Here is a 14874-nt window from a genome sequence, read left to right as displayed (position 1 = left end):
AAAGAAAAATAACTCAGGGGAAAAATGCACAGGAGCTAAACAACAGAAGCGTTGGGTGGTCTCGTCGTGTCAAAGGAAAGCCTCTGAAATTGAGGAAATCAAACTGCATGTTATCTGCCGTTCTCTGCACTTCGCGTGTCCGACCCGGTCCCGAGCAATTAGTGGGAATCACCCATTTTCCATTTCTTCCTAACCTACAGTAAAACTCGAACTCTCCGGCTTGCTGGAGAGGGCACCCCCACCCGGCTCTCCTGCAGTCTGAGCCGCACACACGCTACCCAGTCCAGAGAACCGCCCCCGACAAGCCCCTCCCCTGCCCGCCTCGCCCAAAGGCTTGCACATGCGTACACGGACATTTGGAGCGCTCCCCTTCGCCGGGTCTTTAAACCCGGCTGCCACGCAGCCAGTCCTGCTGCCCTTCCTCGGGCGGCTGGCTTCATCACTCAGTAGTTCGCATGTGCACACCGGCACCCCTGTGGCAGGCAGGGGCGGGGCGGCGGGCGGGACCCAGATGCTCGCGCACGCTCAAGACATGCGCAGTGCAGGGCCTGAAGCGCCCGCTGTCGATTTGGAAGTTCCGGGGAGGGAGCGCATGCGTGAGTGTAAGCGTTGCCGGCGAAGAGGGGAGTCTGACGACTCGGAAATTTGAATACCACAGTAGCATGGAGTGTGACCTCATGGAGACTGACATCTTGGAGTCGTTGGAAGATCTAGGGTAAGACTGCCAAAGCACTGGACCCCCGAGCCCCACTCTGCTGGCGCCCCGAGAACTCCTTCTGCGCCTCAGTCCGGAGACACCTGCCTCCCCACGCCGCGCCCGCGGCTCCCGCCGTCGCCTCCCTTCGGCCCCGGGACCCCCACTGCCACGTCCACTCCCTGCCCTGCGGGCTTGGGCCCTGCGCCCCCGCCGCCCCTGCCTCAGCGATGCTCCCTCCAGCCCAGTTACCCGCAGCTTTTGTCAGTCACGCGTGTCATTGTCTGAGCTCTGCTTCTCCACCCCCACTCGCGGCTCCTCTCCTTGCCCCTATCCCGCCCTACCCCCCGCTCCAGAGGCAGCAAAGTTGATTCTCCGCTTCCCAGCCGATTCTCCAAATGTCTCGCCTGGAGCCTGTGCTCCTACCCCACCCACTTCGCTCCGAAAGCCTCCTTTGCCCAGTCATCTCTCCGCGCAGCCTGGCTTCCCGAGCCGCACGTCTGGGCGCTCACCCGGTACAGTCGCCAGCGCAGCTGTGCACGTAGCCTACCCGCCGCCTGCCTGGGAATCAGTGGCAGTTTCTCCCCTGGCTCGGACACCGCCTCGCTAAGCCTAATGGCCCAGGACCTCTTTACCCATTCAAAACCTGCACGTTTGTTTTACATTTGTCTTCTCTTCCCGTCATCCGGTCATAATTCAACGGTACCTCAAAGCTTGGAAATAGGGCTGCTTATCTCCTTGGGTCACCCAGATCAATGTGCTCTATTAAACTTGAGAACTTGGAACCGTCGGGCTAATTGTGGTTCCAGAAACAAGTTGTATGATTGTTTGCCTGCAGGTACTATGTCAAAAAAAAGGGTACAAGTTCAGCAAGTTGTATTGGGAAGTAATTAGACCTTTATCAAAACATTCACTTAGGCTTTTTCGTGACAGCAGAAACCTTTAAGGTACACCTTTCTTAAAGGATACCTTTGAGAGTCCCTAAAGTTGGCCCATTTAAATAACTTGCTTGTCCTAATCGACATTTTAAAGGTGCCGATCTTTCTTTGTCAAAGTGAATTACCAGTGTTTTCTTTGAAACTTGCACCGAAGATTTGTGAATGTGCCAAATCTTAGGGAGCTGATTCCATTCATTAGGGTATAAGTAGAAGTCACATTCTGCAAAATGGCTCTTTTTTTTTTTTTTTTTTTTTGGACATCTGACAGTGAGCTGCTTGCTCTCATGTGAAACCATTCAGTGAACATTTTTGAGGAACACTTGCTCTGTGGCACTGTTGGCCTTGGATCTTAGGTAGGAGACAAGGTGAGGGAAAGAAAGGTTCACCTGATGCTGTGAGTATTTTGTGAGGGGCACTGGAGAAAGATCCGTTCCTAGGAAAGGAAGTGAAATCCCAGAAGCTTCCTGGAAAAAGTGACACTTGCAGTTAGTGTTGAAGGAACGTTCGGAGAAAAGGGTAGGCTTTATTTAAATGTGGCTGTTCCATATGGATAAAGGTCACTAAACAGTTGACGTGGATGCATTTTCTTCCACTATTGTCCTTTTACCCTCTCTTTGCTATATTTTTCTTACCTTGGGTATAAAAAAGTAATTATTATGGTAATAATAGTAATCAAAGAAATAACTTAATTGGGTTGTAATGTAAGCCATAGGATTTTCAGAAAACTTTATAAATTTTAACTTAGTTTGTTGGCGTTTGGATATTAACATTAAGCTTTAATTGATTGCCATGTATTTTAAAGAATTCACTGAAAAATATTACAGTTGAATACTATCTCTTCTTTTTGGTACTGGGGATCAAACTTGGGCCTTTGCACTTGCAAGGCAGGTAGCGGAACCACTGAGCCAAATCCCAACCCTGAATAATTGTCTTTTAATTCTAACCTGGCACACAGTAGGAATTCAGTGTGTACTTGTTGAGTAAACCAGTAAAGGGTAAATGTAAAACACAAGGAGAAATATCTAGGCCTAGTTTCTTCATCCCGTTGTCCAAAAATAAGTGGTTTTTGACTCTAGATGCTATACTGTATTACCTAAGGTTTTTTGGAAAGGTTTTTCCATTTCATTTCATATAACCATATTTTGAAGGATTGAGAATTGATTTTTCTCCAATGTAGCCATACCTCTGAACATCCCATTACTTTAAGTATATTTAATGTATAATCTTTAATAAGTGTTTTTATCAGTATTTTATTTAAAAGAATATAAGGTAATCTGAACAATATGTATTTTAGGATTGCTTTGAGTAGCAAAATCTTAAGTTTCAGAACATAGATGATTATAGTTCATTATATGTTATGAATGTTTGAATATTTTATTATATCGGAGTCACAAAAGATTAGGTTTTAGATGTACCATTTTGCAAACTGGCCACCAGTATGAAAATCAATCTTAACATTTCTATGGTACGAGTATTTCTTACTACTCTTCACTGTCATTAAATATAGAAAAAAGAAATAAGTGATTAATTGCTAAAACTTCAAGGAAGTCACTAAAAACAACCTGATTTCCAGAAAAAAAAATTATAGAAAAAATAACTGTAATAGTAATACTGTTTCTAAAACAGTAAGTCTAATTAGCTATCACTTATAATCTGCTTTTAATACTCACTTCAGTTATAATAAGAAAATAAACCTTTTTTCAGTACAGAAGTTGACATAATTTAGTAGTGTATGTGCTTCTGTTAAATAGTCACATTTATTTATTTTTTTCTCAGTACCGGGGATCAAACTTAGGACCTTGTACTTGCCAGGCAGGCATGTAGTCATGTACTTTTAAAGGTTGAAATGCAGTTATCATTTGGCTTTTTTTTCTTATGGTTCACTATAATTTTGAGTTTTATTTACCTTTATAAGTGTAGAAATTAGTCATAATTTGTCTTTATTAAATTATAGCTTAATTACATAAATAATACATAGATTATTTTGTCTGTAATATATTGGGCGTGACTTTCCCTTCCTCTGAAGTGTAATTTCTTCTTCACCAGTTATAAGGGCCCCTTGTTGGAGGATGGCGCCCTGACTCAGGCAGTCTCTGCTGGAGCCACTTCCCCAGAGTTCACCAAACTCTGTGCTTGGCTGGTATCTGAATTAAGAGTGCTCTGTAAACTAGAAGAAAATGTGCAAGCAACTAACAGTAAGTAAACTTTTATTTTTCAGTGCAAAATATAAAAGTAAAATTGTCAGTTGAACATTGTTAGTACTAAATCTCAAATTTCAAGTTTTTTGTAAATCTAAAAAAATTTTGTGTAAAGGATCCAGGATACTTTTGTTTTTTTGTTTTTTTACCGGGATCAAACTTGGGACCTAGCGCTTGCCAGGTAGGCAGCCGCACCACTGAACTAAATCCCGGGCCCTGGAGGTTATTTTTGTTTGTTTGTTTGTTTGTTTGTTTGTTTTAGGATACTTTCTTTTTTGAGGTAAGGTGATTAAGAAGTTAGAAAGCAAGACATAGTTGTCTTAACATAAACCATTTTAGAGGCTGAAAGAGCCTGTTACTGAAATACAGAAAAATGAGGAATAAAAAATAGAATATATGAACTTTCTGTATATTATGAAACTTGAATTGTGAGATCCTGGATTAGCAGCTACAAATTGGGATGCTCTTCTTTTGAGACTACCAGATTCCAGACACATGAATTCTTGCAAAGTAAATATACTATACTTAAGCTATGCTTAGGAAGAAAAAGAAGTTTGTTAAAATGCATTCTTTATCATAGGAATATATCATTAGATGCATCACAGTCAGATCTAGCACCATCAGATTTATAGGGCTGAGAGCTGTTTTATATTTTGTTACTGCTTTAGCACTAGATTATTAAGTCTGCAAATAGATGAAATTTTGGAACCTGACACTCCACCATCTGTTTTCCTTCTGCCATGGACAAACCTGTAATAGACAAACAAAAAGGCCCACCTGTTAACCCACCTTTTCGGAGAACTAAACACAAAGTCCCTTTTCCCCACATAATCCCAGTTTGATGAGCTTACTCTTGAATTTTAGCATATTTAAAATGTACATGTTCGTTAACATCCAATTCAAATGTCTGTGTGCTAGGGACTGAACCCGGGGCCTGGTACCTACTAAGTAGTTGTTCTACTGCTGAGCTACACCCAGCTCAAGTTTGATGAGTTAAAATTATGAAGGAAGGTCTAGTGTAACAATAATGATAGTAGAGCTTACATTCATTGAGTACTTACTGTGTGTTAAGCTTTTTGCATATATTAACTGTCTTAAGCCTTGGGAAAGTTACTCCTTATATTAGTAAAGAAAACCCCAAGGAGTCAGATATATTACCTGTGGTAAAGCTATTACTCAGCCCAGAAGTTAGGTTCAGAGCCAGTGTTACTTGCCCACAGTGGACCTAACATGTCATATTGCAGGAACCTTTGAAAACACCTAGAGAACTCTTGAATTTGCAGACTCTTTGTTCAAGTGGCCCATTATATAGAAGCCAGCACATAGAGCAGGTAAGAAAGTATAGCTCTTTTACTTCAAATAGGAAAGGGTGCACCTATAGCACAACTCAGTCCTCTTCTTCCTCCTTAGCTTCCTGTAAAGGAGTTTTGTGAACCCCCAACCTTCATGGATTGCAGTTGACAAAGCACTGATATGCGATCTTCCTGTTTCACTCCCTCACCTCCCTAGCTGCCTCCAAAGAAGCTCCCAGAAACCCTGCAGTTTTCATGTCACAGTTTGCTAAGCATTGGTATATGGTGCTTGTTTTACAGATGAGAAAATAGACTTGGTTAAGCTGATTCAATGTCTTTTAATTTTCCACTGTATGGCATTGAATGGAGAACAGTCAGAATAGTTATGGAGAAAAGAACATTTTCTCACCTTGGCTTATCCAGTGAACCATATGCTTTTTTAAGTGTTATGGAAATATAGAACTATAAGTCATGTTTTCTGTCTTCAAATTTAACGTAACTGAGAATACCAGGTACCAGTGAAACAGCTGGGGATGAGTACATTAATTAAATGCTTTCCCTCCAGTGAAACAACTGGGGATGAGTACATTAATTAAATGCTTTCCCTTGTGGTTCACAGGAGAAAGTCAGTGACATCAAGAGTACTTAGGGAAAGTTTCATTGAAGAACAGGTCTACTGGACTTTGATGGAGGAGTGGGAAAGGAGAAAATGTCAATCACAGAAAATAACTTAAAACTGAAAACTTAAAGCCAGGAGATATTTGTGGAGGTAGTAAGTAGATGATTAAAACTGCTGGGAAGGGCAAATCCGAGGAACTGCAAAGAATTTTTAAGGGCAGACAGAAAAAAATTAGATGAGATGAGGTGTAAATTACGAGCCATTAAAGATTGTCAAATAAGGGGACAGCCTAATGAGCACTGCAAAAGAAAAGAAATATTTGCAGTGGTATGAGAAGTGAATTAGAAGGGAAAGGAGCTCAAGTTTGGAAAAGCCTATTAAAAATTTCAATTTATATATATGATAACTATTATGCTAATAGAAAGACAAGCAGTATCATTAGATAAGATGATTGTAATTCTTCAAAGGTCCAAGTGAGGCTGAAGAATTCCAGCTTGAGGTGAGTGGGCTGCTGGGGGAGATGAACTGTCCGTATCCATCACTGACTTCTGGGGATGTGACCAAGCGCCTGCTCGTTCAGAAGAACTGCCTCCTTTTGCTCAGTAAGTTCCTAGCTAATTGAATGTACTTGTCATTTTCTATGCATGTTTTTGGACCAATACACTAGTTGCTGTTCTTGTTTTATTTTATTGCACATTTAATTCAGTGCTATTTATTGTTAAAGAATATTTAATACGGTTCAACAAATTTCTAAGAAATTTCCAGTGTGGTAGCTGATGGTGGGTGTGTGTGTGTGCTGGTAGCATTGCTTCTGTGATCGATGCTCTTTATCATTTCAACTTTGGTGGTGCTCACGCTATCATGCCTCACTGGTGTGACCCATGGTGGTGCTATATGGTTGTTGAAGTGTGTGATCATTAAACCTTTGCATTCTAGATTAGAAACACTTTTAAGTAGATGGAGAAGATAGTTTGGAAATAATGAAGATTTAAAAAAAATTCTTTGAGAAGAGTAAGCATTCATTAGATACAGTTGATTCTGTTATAAGTATTTATTTTGTCTTATTGCCATTTCTTTGGGATTTGGTCATTCTTTGGAGGTTTTAATTTCATATGTAAATATTCTGGAATAGTATTTGGATGGTTCCTCTACTTACCAATTACTCTGGGAAATAAAATTTTATGCAAAGTTCTTAAAATGTTTTTATATACTAACAACTGTCTCTTCACCTTGAGAACATTAAGTAGACTCACAAATTTTATTGCCTTACACAAATAAATACATCAATAGTCTTAACTCAGGATTTTTATAAACATTCTAAAACATTTAGATTAAGCTTTGGTTAACTTACTGCTAAATTCTCATTATGATAAATACAATTCAGAGAATGTTTTTAAAATGTTTGCCTTTTTAAAAATGTTGCCTATAACTATTTTGGTCTCTGAAATGATAAAACTCAGCCAGTCATGGTGAAACACGCCTGTATTCCCAACACTCAGTAGGCTGAGGCAGGAGGTTCACCATGAGTTTGAGGCCAGCCTGGGCTACATACTGAGTTCAAGGCCAACCTGAGCAACCTAGCAAGACCCTGTCTCAAAAAAGTCAATCAATAAGAAAACTATAGTTTTCAAGATTAAGTTAAAAAGTGTTTGTAGCCATTTTACTTAGGCACTAAGTTATTCCAGAATCATTTTCTTAATTTCTTTGTCAGATGATTGTGACTGGGGGATAACAGCTCACCAGCAGTATTTTCAACTAATTCTCCCTCCATAGCATTACTTCTACCAATAATATTTGGTACTTAGAATATTGTCTACATAGGAAGATAAGAGCTTTGTGGAACATATGCTTAGTAATGACCCTGAATTGCTAATTTGTCCAAAGATCTCAAACTTGAGCCTTTTTATCAGTAATGCTAAAAAAACAACAACAACAAAATCCCCAGAAAAACGCCACTCTAAATGTAAGTTTTTATAAAATGCTTTTAACTCTTTTCTTGTTTTTTAAGCAGACTGCACCAAAACTATTTTGGACTCAGGGTCATAATTATAGACTTTGATTTTTTTTTAATGTGCTATCATCTCAAAAGGTTTTCGGTAGTAGGTCACTATTTATTCCTCAACTAAATCAGCTAAAGGTTATTTGTTTTTTAGATTCTTCGTATACACACACCTTTATCTTTGCCTCTGCTGTTTTCTCTTTTTTAGAGATGTTCTGCGCAGTTGATAATCTCTTTCATTCTAGTGTTTCGCATTCTTACTCATTGCTGCTTTGTGTAACTAATTCTCATCTTTCCAGGTAACAGTTGTCACATTTTGCTGCTACAATTTTATTTCCAGCACCTTTGCCTCACTGATTTGAATTTTTTAGCACATTGTATGGGGGGTGGTAAATGAACCTTCTTACAACCGTTAGTAAAGTAGAATCTTCAAGTGTGTAGTTTAAAATCTCATGTGTCAGGTTAAGGAGTCTGTTTCATCTGTTCTTTGGCCTTTTATGGTTTTTAGATTATTTCCCACGGGTAAATTAAGACAGATCAAAGGTGGGCTTTTTGCTTTTTTGCCATCATGAGGATTGAACCCAGGGCCTTTGTACTGCGCTACATCCCTAGGCCTTATTTTTCATTTTGAGACAGGGTCTTGCTAAATCACTGAGTTGCCCAGACTGGGCTCAGACTTGTGATCCTCCTGCCTCAACCTCCCATGCTGCTAGAATTATGGTGTGTACCACCATGGCTGGCCAGTTAAGAATTCTGGATAAAGAGCTAGTCATGTTTTTTGGGTGGAGAATGGCATATTTTTATTCTTAACTAGAGTATCAATAGAGATAATCTTCTTTTAAAAATACTGTCTCCAGTATCATTGCCAGTGCTTTGAACACATTTACCTTTAAATTTTTTTCATGCTAATTATAGTGGTGAACAAATTTTGTGAATGCCTTAACTATGTTGTCCCAAATATAGAGAACCAGTTTGTTAAATTATGTAGTATGTGGTTTGCTAGAACAAGGGTTGGCAAACTTCCTTAAAGGGCCAGATAGTAAATATTCGTGGCTGTGGAGGCCATGGGGTCTCTGACCATCACCACCTCTGCCAGTATAGCAGGAAAACAGTCACAGTTTGTGTGCAAGTGGGTGAGTATGCAGTGTGCTATAGTAGAATCTAGTTACAACAGTGGTTATTCTCATAACTCTGGGGTTTTACTGCTTTGTATTTAATGCCTGAGTACAGTTTGGTACATGGAATGTAATAAGAATTAAGACTTTATCAGGCCTATTTAGAATGACCTTTGCAGAAACTGAGCTGTGTTTATTGTTTTAGAACAGAAATTGGCAGCTTTTCAGAAATGATTTGTGAAAATTTTGGCCCCCTTACTCCTGGCCTTACACCTTGAGGATAGTAAATGAGACACTTTGTACTTCTAATATAGCTTAAGAGGCTAGCAGATATCTTCTTCTGATACTCTCTTCTTACGTTGTCAAAAGGCACTCACTTTGCCATATAACCTGAAATCCTAAGACTCAAGTAATTATTAAATCGTCTTTTATAAAAATTAAAATTTACAAAAATTAAAATGTCTTTGGGAAAGTTAAAGGACTGGAATTGGATATGTATACCTTCAACTAAATTACCCAAAACACATTGCAGCCCTCCTTATACCTGGCTGAAACCATCCTGTGAAGGGACAGTACTGACACAGAGAGGACTCTGCCAAGTAGTGATTTGAAAGTTTTGTTGTTTGAGGGGGAATAAGTTGAAAAAAGCAGGGAGAACACACAGGTAGAAGAGGATTTTTTGGACAGCCAGAGGGCAACATGAGGATACTGGAGCCTTGGGAAAGGAAGTCTTGGGAGTTGAATGCCTTTGCACTTCTCGAAGTCAAACTTTGACTACATAGGAATGGAATGTTTCACAGTAGTTCTGACAATGTGCCTAATTACTGAGAGGTAAGAGGGCAAGATAGTTGTATCGCTGGTGCTCTTACGTGACGAGAATATATATGTATGTATGTGTATATGTATATTTTCAACTCCTCTCAAAATCGGCCATACCTTTTGCAAATTTTTTAACAGGTGCCAACCCCTGTTCGGGAGGTTCCTTAACAGTAGAATGTAAAAATTCAAAACTTGAGGTGTGATGTACCTTGATCCTTTTGTTTCAAAGAAGAAATGCTTACTTTAAAATTAAACTTTATCATTATATATTGGTTAAAACCCGGAATTACATAACCAGTTTATGTTATGTCATTTACAAGTAAAAATGCTCTTCCTTTCTTGTTTTTATCCATTCTTGCAGCTTTAAAAGTTACATATCATTAGGTCTATAGAGTTGTGACTCCAGACTTATGACTATTAACTATAGCTGTATCTCATTTTGAAATCTTATTTTGTTTACTTCAGCATACCTCATCTCAGAACTAGAAGCTGCCAGAATGCTCTGTGTGAATGCTCCTCCAAAAAAAGCTCAAGAAGGAGGCGGTAGTGAGGTCTTTCAAGAGTTGAAAGGCATATGTATTGCTCTAGGAATGTCCAAACCTCCAGCCAATATAACTATGTTCCAATTCTTCAGCGGGATTGAAAAAAAAGTAAGACCTTTAGTACCAGATTGTAGTGTATTAAAGGCATAGTCCTACATTTGTTTGAAATGAAACATTAAGTTTATTTCTCTTAATGGGAACCTAATGTGCATATTATTAAGTAATTGTTACTAAATAAGTTTTGGATTTTAAATCCTAGATGACTTAATAAGAAATTAGTATTTTTTAAAAGCATATTAGCATGTCTTTTTTTCAAAAAGGAAATTTTACACTTTGGTTTACAAGCTGAAGTAAGCTAAGAATTAAGCTTTAAGTCCTTTTGAAAAGTATCATTGAACTTTTATGTAGTTAATTTTTATGGTGTTTATCATGAAGTGTTACCACCCTCTTCCCCATTGACTGGCTAGAAAAGGGTGCTTTCTCCTTTGTAATTCAGTCACTTCGGGTCTCTACATGTTCCAATCGGCAAATAAGATCTGTTGACTGCTAACATTGACTATATGAAAATAAATTAGAATGGTTTTTATACCACACATTATGAACAGTTAAGATATTTTTATATACTTGATTAGGAACATGCACTTTTAACAGAAAAATGAATGAGTTAAAAAAAATGTTATTTGTTGTCATAGAGTTGCTCCCTGTATGCATATCTGCCGGACTCTAAGACTTGGTTTGTACATTTGCATAGTGGGGTAGGTCAGCACCAGGATGCACAGATTTGGCTGAATGCTACAGGGGTGCAGCAATGAATCCGTAGTCCATATTTTTCTGTGTGTTCGTTCATTCGTTCATTCATTCAGCAAATGCTCATTGAGTGCCTGCTGTGGTCAGGCACTGTTCTAGGTGCATTGAAGGATTCATGCTTCTGTAGGCACGTGAGGAGTGGGACAAGTGAGTGTCTTTATCTCATGGGACTTTACATTTATGTTTCAAACATCCTCCACCTTTGCCTCTGTCAGGAGTCTTCTTTTGATGCAAGATATGATGGGAATTGGGAAGATAAGGAAGATATGTTTACCTTTAGATTTTTTATTCATTTATTTATGTTTTTGTGTCAGTTAAAGGAAACATTAGCAAAAGTTCCACCCAATCATGTGGGAAAGCCTTTACTGAAGAAGCCAATGGGACCGGCCCATTGGGTGAGTAGTAATCTTGTTGAGTAAATTTAGTTAAAGAACCCTGTATTTTCATGGTTTTTGTGTTGGTGTTTTTATTTTGAGCTTTTTAAATTGTGTCTTCTAATACATGGTTTTCTAAATGAGCACGCTTAGAATTATGTTTATGAATCTCAAGGTTTATGCAAAGTAATTTTGTTTATAATTACATGTACTTATTTTCCACATGTGTGATACTGGGGATTGAACCCAGGCGTTCATATTGGGCCATATCTACAGCCCCCTTTTTTTTATTTTGAGGCAGGATTTCTTGATTTGGAGCAGGGGAGTGTCGGGGATCAAACTCAGGACCTTGAGTTTGTGAGGCAAGCAGCAGAACCACTGAGCTAAATCCCCAGCCCTGACTGAATTTCAATTCATTGTCCAGGCTGGACTTGAATTTGCAATCTTCCACCTTAGCCTCCCAGAGTGTTGGGATTACAACATGAACCACCAGTGCCAGGCTGTAATTTGTAAATATTTCACAGGCTGGTTAAAAATAAATTTAAATTCAGTAGGATACATGTTTGTAATTGCCAAATGAATTCAGACCAAACACTTCATGGGGCTGAACATCATACAGTGAATTATGAGAAAGCTAAATAAGAATTTTGTAGTTCATGCATTTTTGTTGTTGTTGTTGTTGTTGTTGGTTTTTTTGAGATAGGGTTTCACTATGTAGTTGAGACTGACCTGGAACTCACTATGTAGCCCAGGCTGGTCTCAAACTCACAGCTGTCCACCTGCCTCAGCCTCCAGAGTGCTGGGATTACAGGCATGCGCCACCAGGCCCGGCTTTCATGTATTCTTTATTACAGTTTGGAGACTATTAGTGTTTATTTGCCCATCATTTCACATTAACTGTTAATATCTTACCAGGAGGAAGGACTATGTAGGTTAAGTACTAGGGATTTCCATATGAAAGGAACAGTTCCTGCCCTTTAGGAACATGGGATCAAGCAGATTTAAATTCTAACTTGTCTTTTTAATTTTCCTTCAGGAAAAGATAGAAGCAATTAACCAAGCCATAGCCAATGAATATGAAGTCCGAAGAAAGCTGCTAATAAAACGTTTGGATGTCACTGTACAGTCCTTTGGCTGGTCTGACAGAGCTAAGGTATACATAAAATAATTTTTTTTTCAGCTTTAATTGAGTTTATTGGTACATTTTAGGGATACAGTACAGTTTACATAAAATAATTTTTAAAAGCATAGTATTTATAAACAGGAACCCTAAACATCTAAAGGAGATGTTTAGATCTCCTGTTCCACCTTCATTCCTTACATATCTGAGAGCTATACTTGTAGAAGATAGTTTTTGACTAGGTAGGAATAGGGAGTAATTTTTCTTTCAACCCTGAACCTAGTAAATAGCAATATCATCTTTAACTTATTTAATATGAATGTTTCTTAAGTCACTTTTGAAAATTAGCATTTGTCTTTGAACACTTCTCTTTCAACAGAGCCAGACAGAGAAATTAGCCAAGGTCTACCAGCCAAGGCGTTCAGTCTTATCTCCTAAAAGTACTATTTCTGTTGCCCATCTTTTGGCTGCAAGACAAGACTTATCAAAGATTTTAAGGGCAAGCAGTGGTTCTACAAGAGAAAAGACAGCTTGTGCCATCAACAAGGTGATTGGAATACCTTTAATTTTCTTTCAGATACTCTTTGTTTCTGGTTATGAAATAAGATAGTTTAAAATATCTTTCTTATTCCATAGGTGTTGATGGGCAGGGTGCCGGACAGAGGTGGTAGACCCAATGAAATCGAACCTCCGCCCCCAGAGATGCCACCATGGCAGAAAAGGCAAGATGGGCCCCAGCAGCAAGCAGGCCGAGGAGGAGGGCGAGGTGGCTATGAACATTCCTCATATGGAGGACGAGGAGGTCATGAACAAGGAGGAGGGAGAGGTGGACGTGGTGGCTATGACCATGGTGGCCGAGGGGGAGGAAGAGGAAATAAGCATCAAGGAGGCTGGACAGATGGAGGCAGTGGAGGAGGAGCTGGCTACCAGGATGGTGGTTATCGAGATTCAGGTTTCCAACCAGGTGGCTATCATGGTGGCCATAGTGGTGGCTATCAAGGCGGAGGTTATGGTGGCTTCCAAACATCTTCGTATACAGGAAGTGGATACCAGGGTGGTGGATATCAGCAGGACAATAGATATCAAGATGGTGGGCATCATGGTGATCGAGGTGGTGATCGAGGTGGTGGGCGTGGTGCAAGAGGTGGTCGTGGAGGCCGAGGTGGCCGTGGAGGCCAGGGAGGAGGGTGGGGAGGAAGGGGAGGCCAGACTTACCACCAGGGGGGTCAGTTTGAACAGCACTTCCAGCATGGAGGCTACCAGTATAATCATTCTGGATTTGGACAGGGAAGACATTACACTAGTTGAGGCTACAGAACCTTACATTTTGCTAGAGCTCAAGTAATAGAAACTTAGTTTCAGAATCCTGAACCCAGCATCTCTTTTGAATTTGTGTATGACCACAGATGGTAGACAGACTCCTGCTTGGCATAAGCATTTGTAGGTCTTCCATCAATTGTTTTTTTCTTATTAATGGATTTACATAATACAGTTTATTTGAAAAATACATCATCTCTCCTTTCTATGAAAAAAAATCAGAAGGTAATTAAAATTGCCTTTACTTGACCAGTAGACTAATTCCACAGTCAGTAACATGCATACTTTTTGAACAATTTACTTGAATAAGGTAGTTTGAAAATGAGGATTCACCTAGACTTTTTTAGATTTACTACTGGGGAACATTCCTCATATTAACAACCCATTTATATATTTTTTACATAAAGTGCTCTAATGCCTGTTTTTGAGCACAGTTCTGCCCCCAATTGGCATTTTATTCAGCAGGGCTGTGCCACATTTGCTTTACGATAGATTGTTTAGGTCAGTTCCTATTAAATGAGCTCTTTTGCAGATCGCACATTCAGTAGCCTTATTCTATTGATGGAATACTGTACCATATGCTGAACTCTGAAACCTTGAACACAGCCAAAATCCATAAAGACTATAAAAGCAAACTAAGTTGTGAACCTATAGTACACGTAGGCATTTAGTTAAGTGTAGCAACTCAAACTGACCTGCATCCATCCAAAACAAGTTCTTCCTTCAACCTTATTTTTACTTGAAATCTGCTAGAAGAAATAGCAAACCGAAATTTGTTTTATGCACGAGTTAATACCACTGGCTCAGCAAATGCAAGTTAGTTTGCTTTAGGCAGGAGATGGAAGAAATGCACTACAAAGTAAGAGATTTTTGCTTAGTGCAGGAGGCCCTTTATTATTGCTGCAGAAAACAAAAGCCTGGCTGAGCTGATGTTTTACATTCTCCTTTACTGAAATTGACGTGACATGATGCTTCTTGCTGGGTTTTTGTATACATAAACATTGTCAAGCTGTGAAAGAAAATGGCTGGAGGTGTGCTTT

General features: G+C 39.3%; 1 protein-coding gene across 1 annotated transcript; it reads left to right on the top strand.

Annotated features, from left to right (window-relative positions):
• Positions 1-546: 546 nt before the first annotated feature.
• Positions 547-14428, top strand: Fam98a (family with sequence similarity 98 member A). The gene is made up of 8 exons (XM_010645125.3): positions 547-715; positions 3679-3827; positions 6209-6343; positions 10140-10324; positions 11338-11418; positions 12434-12550; positions 12897-13064; positions 13154-14428. Exons 1-8 carry the CDS (start codon positions 663-665, stop codon positions 13823-13825), a joined length of 1560 nt encoding a protein of 519 aa, XP_010643427.1. The 5' UTR covers positions 547-662; the 3' UTR covers positions 13826-14428.
• The last annotated feature ends 446 nt before the right edge of the window (positions 14429-14874 follow it).

The sequence above is a fragment of the Fukomys damarensis genome, unplaced genomic scaffold (genome assembly GCF_012274545.1).
Source record: "Fukomys damarensis isolate Sample0158 unplaced genomic scaffold, DMR_v1.0_HiC HiC_scaffold_2, whole genome shotgun sequence".
Classification (NCBI taxonomy): domain Eukaryota; kingdom Metazoa; phylum Chordata; class Mammalia; order Rodentia; family Bathyergidae; genus Fukomys; species Fukomys damarensis.
This window is presented reverse-complemented; position numbering and strand designations above follow the sequence as displayed.

What these genes read in the sequence shown, in the direction of transcription:
- Fam98a (XM_010645125.3), top strand. Translation starts at nt 663, where the DNA reads ATGGAGTGTGACCTCATGGAGACTGACATCTTGGAGTCGTTGGAAGAT. An exon ending in TCAGCGGGATTGAAAAAAAA is followed by an intron (nt 10,325 to 11,337) that starts GTAAGACCTTTA and finishes TTTTTGTGTCAG; the next exon opens with TTAAAGGAAACATTAGCAAA. An exon ending in CAATGGGACCGGCCCATTGG is followed by an intron (nt 11,419 to 12,433) that starts GTGAGTAGTAAT and finishes ATTTTCCTTCAG; the next exon opens with GAAAAGATAGAAGCAATTAA.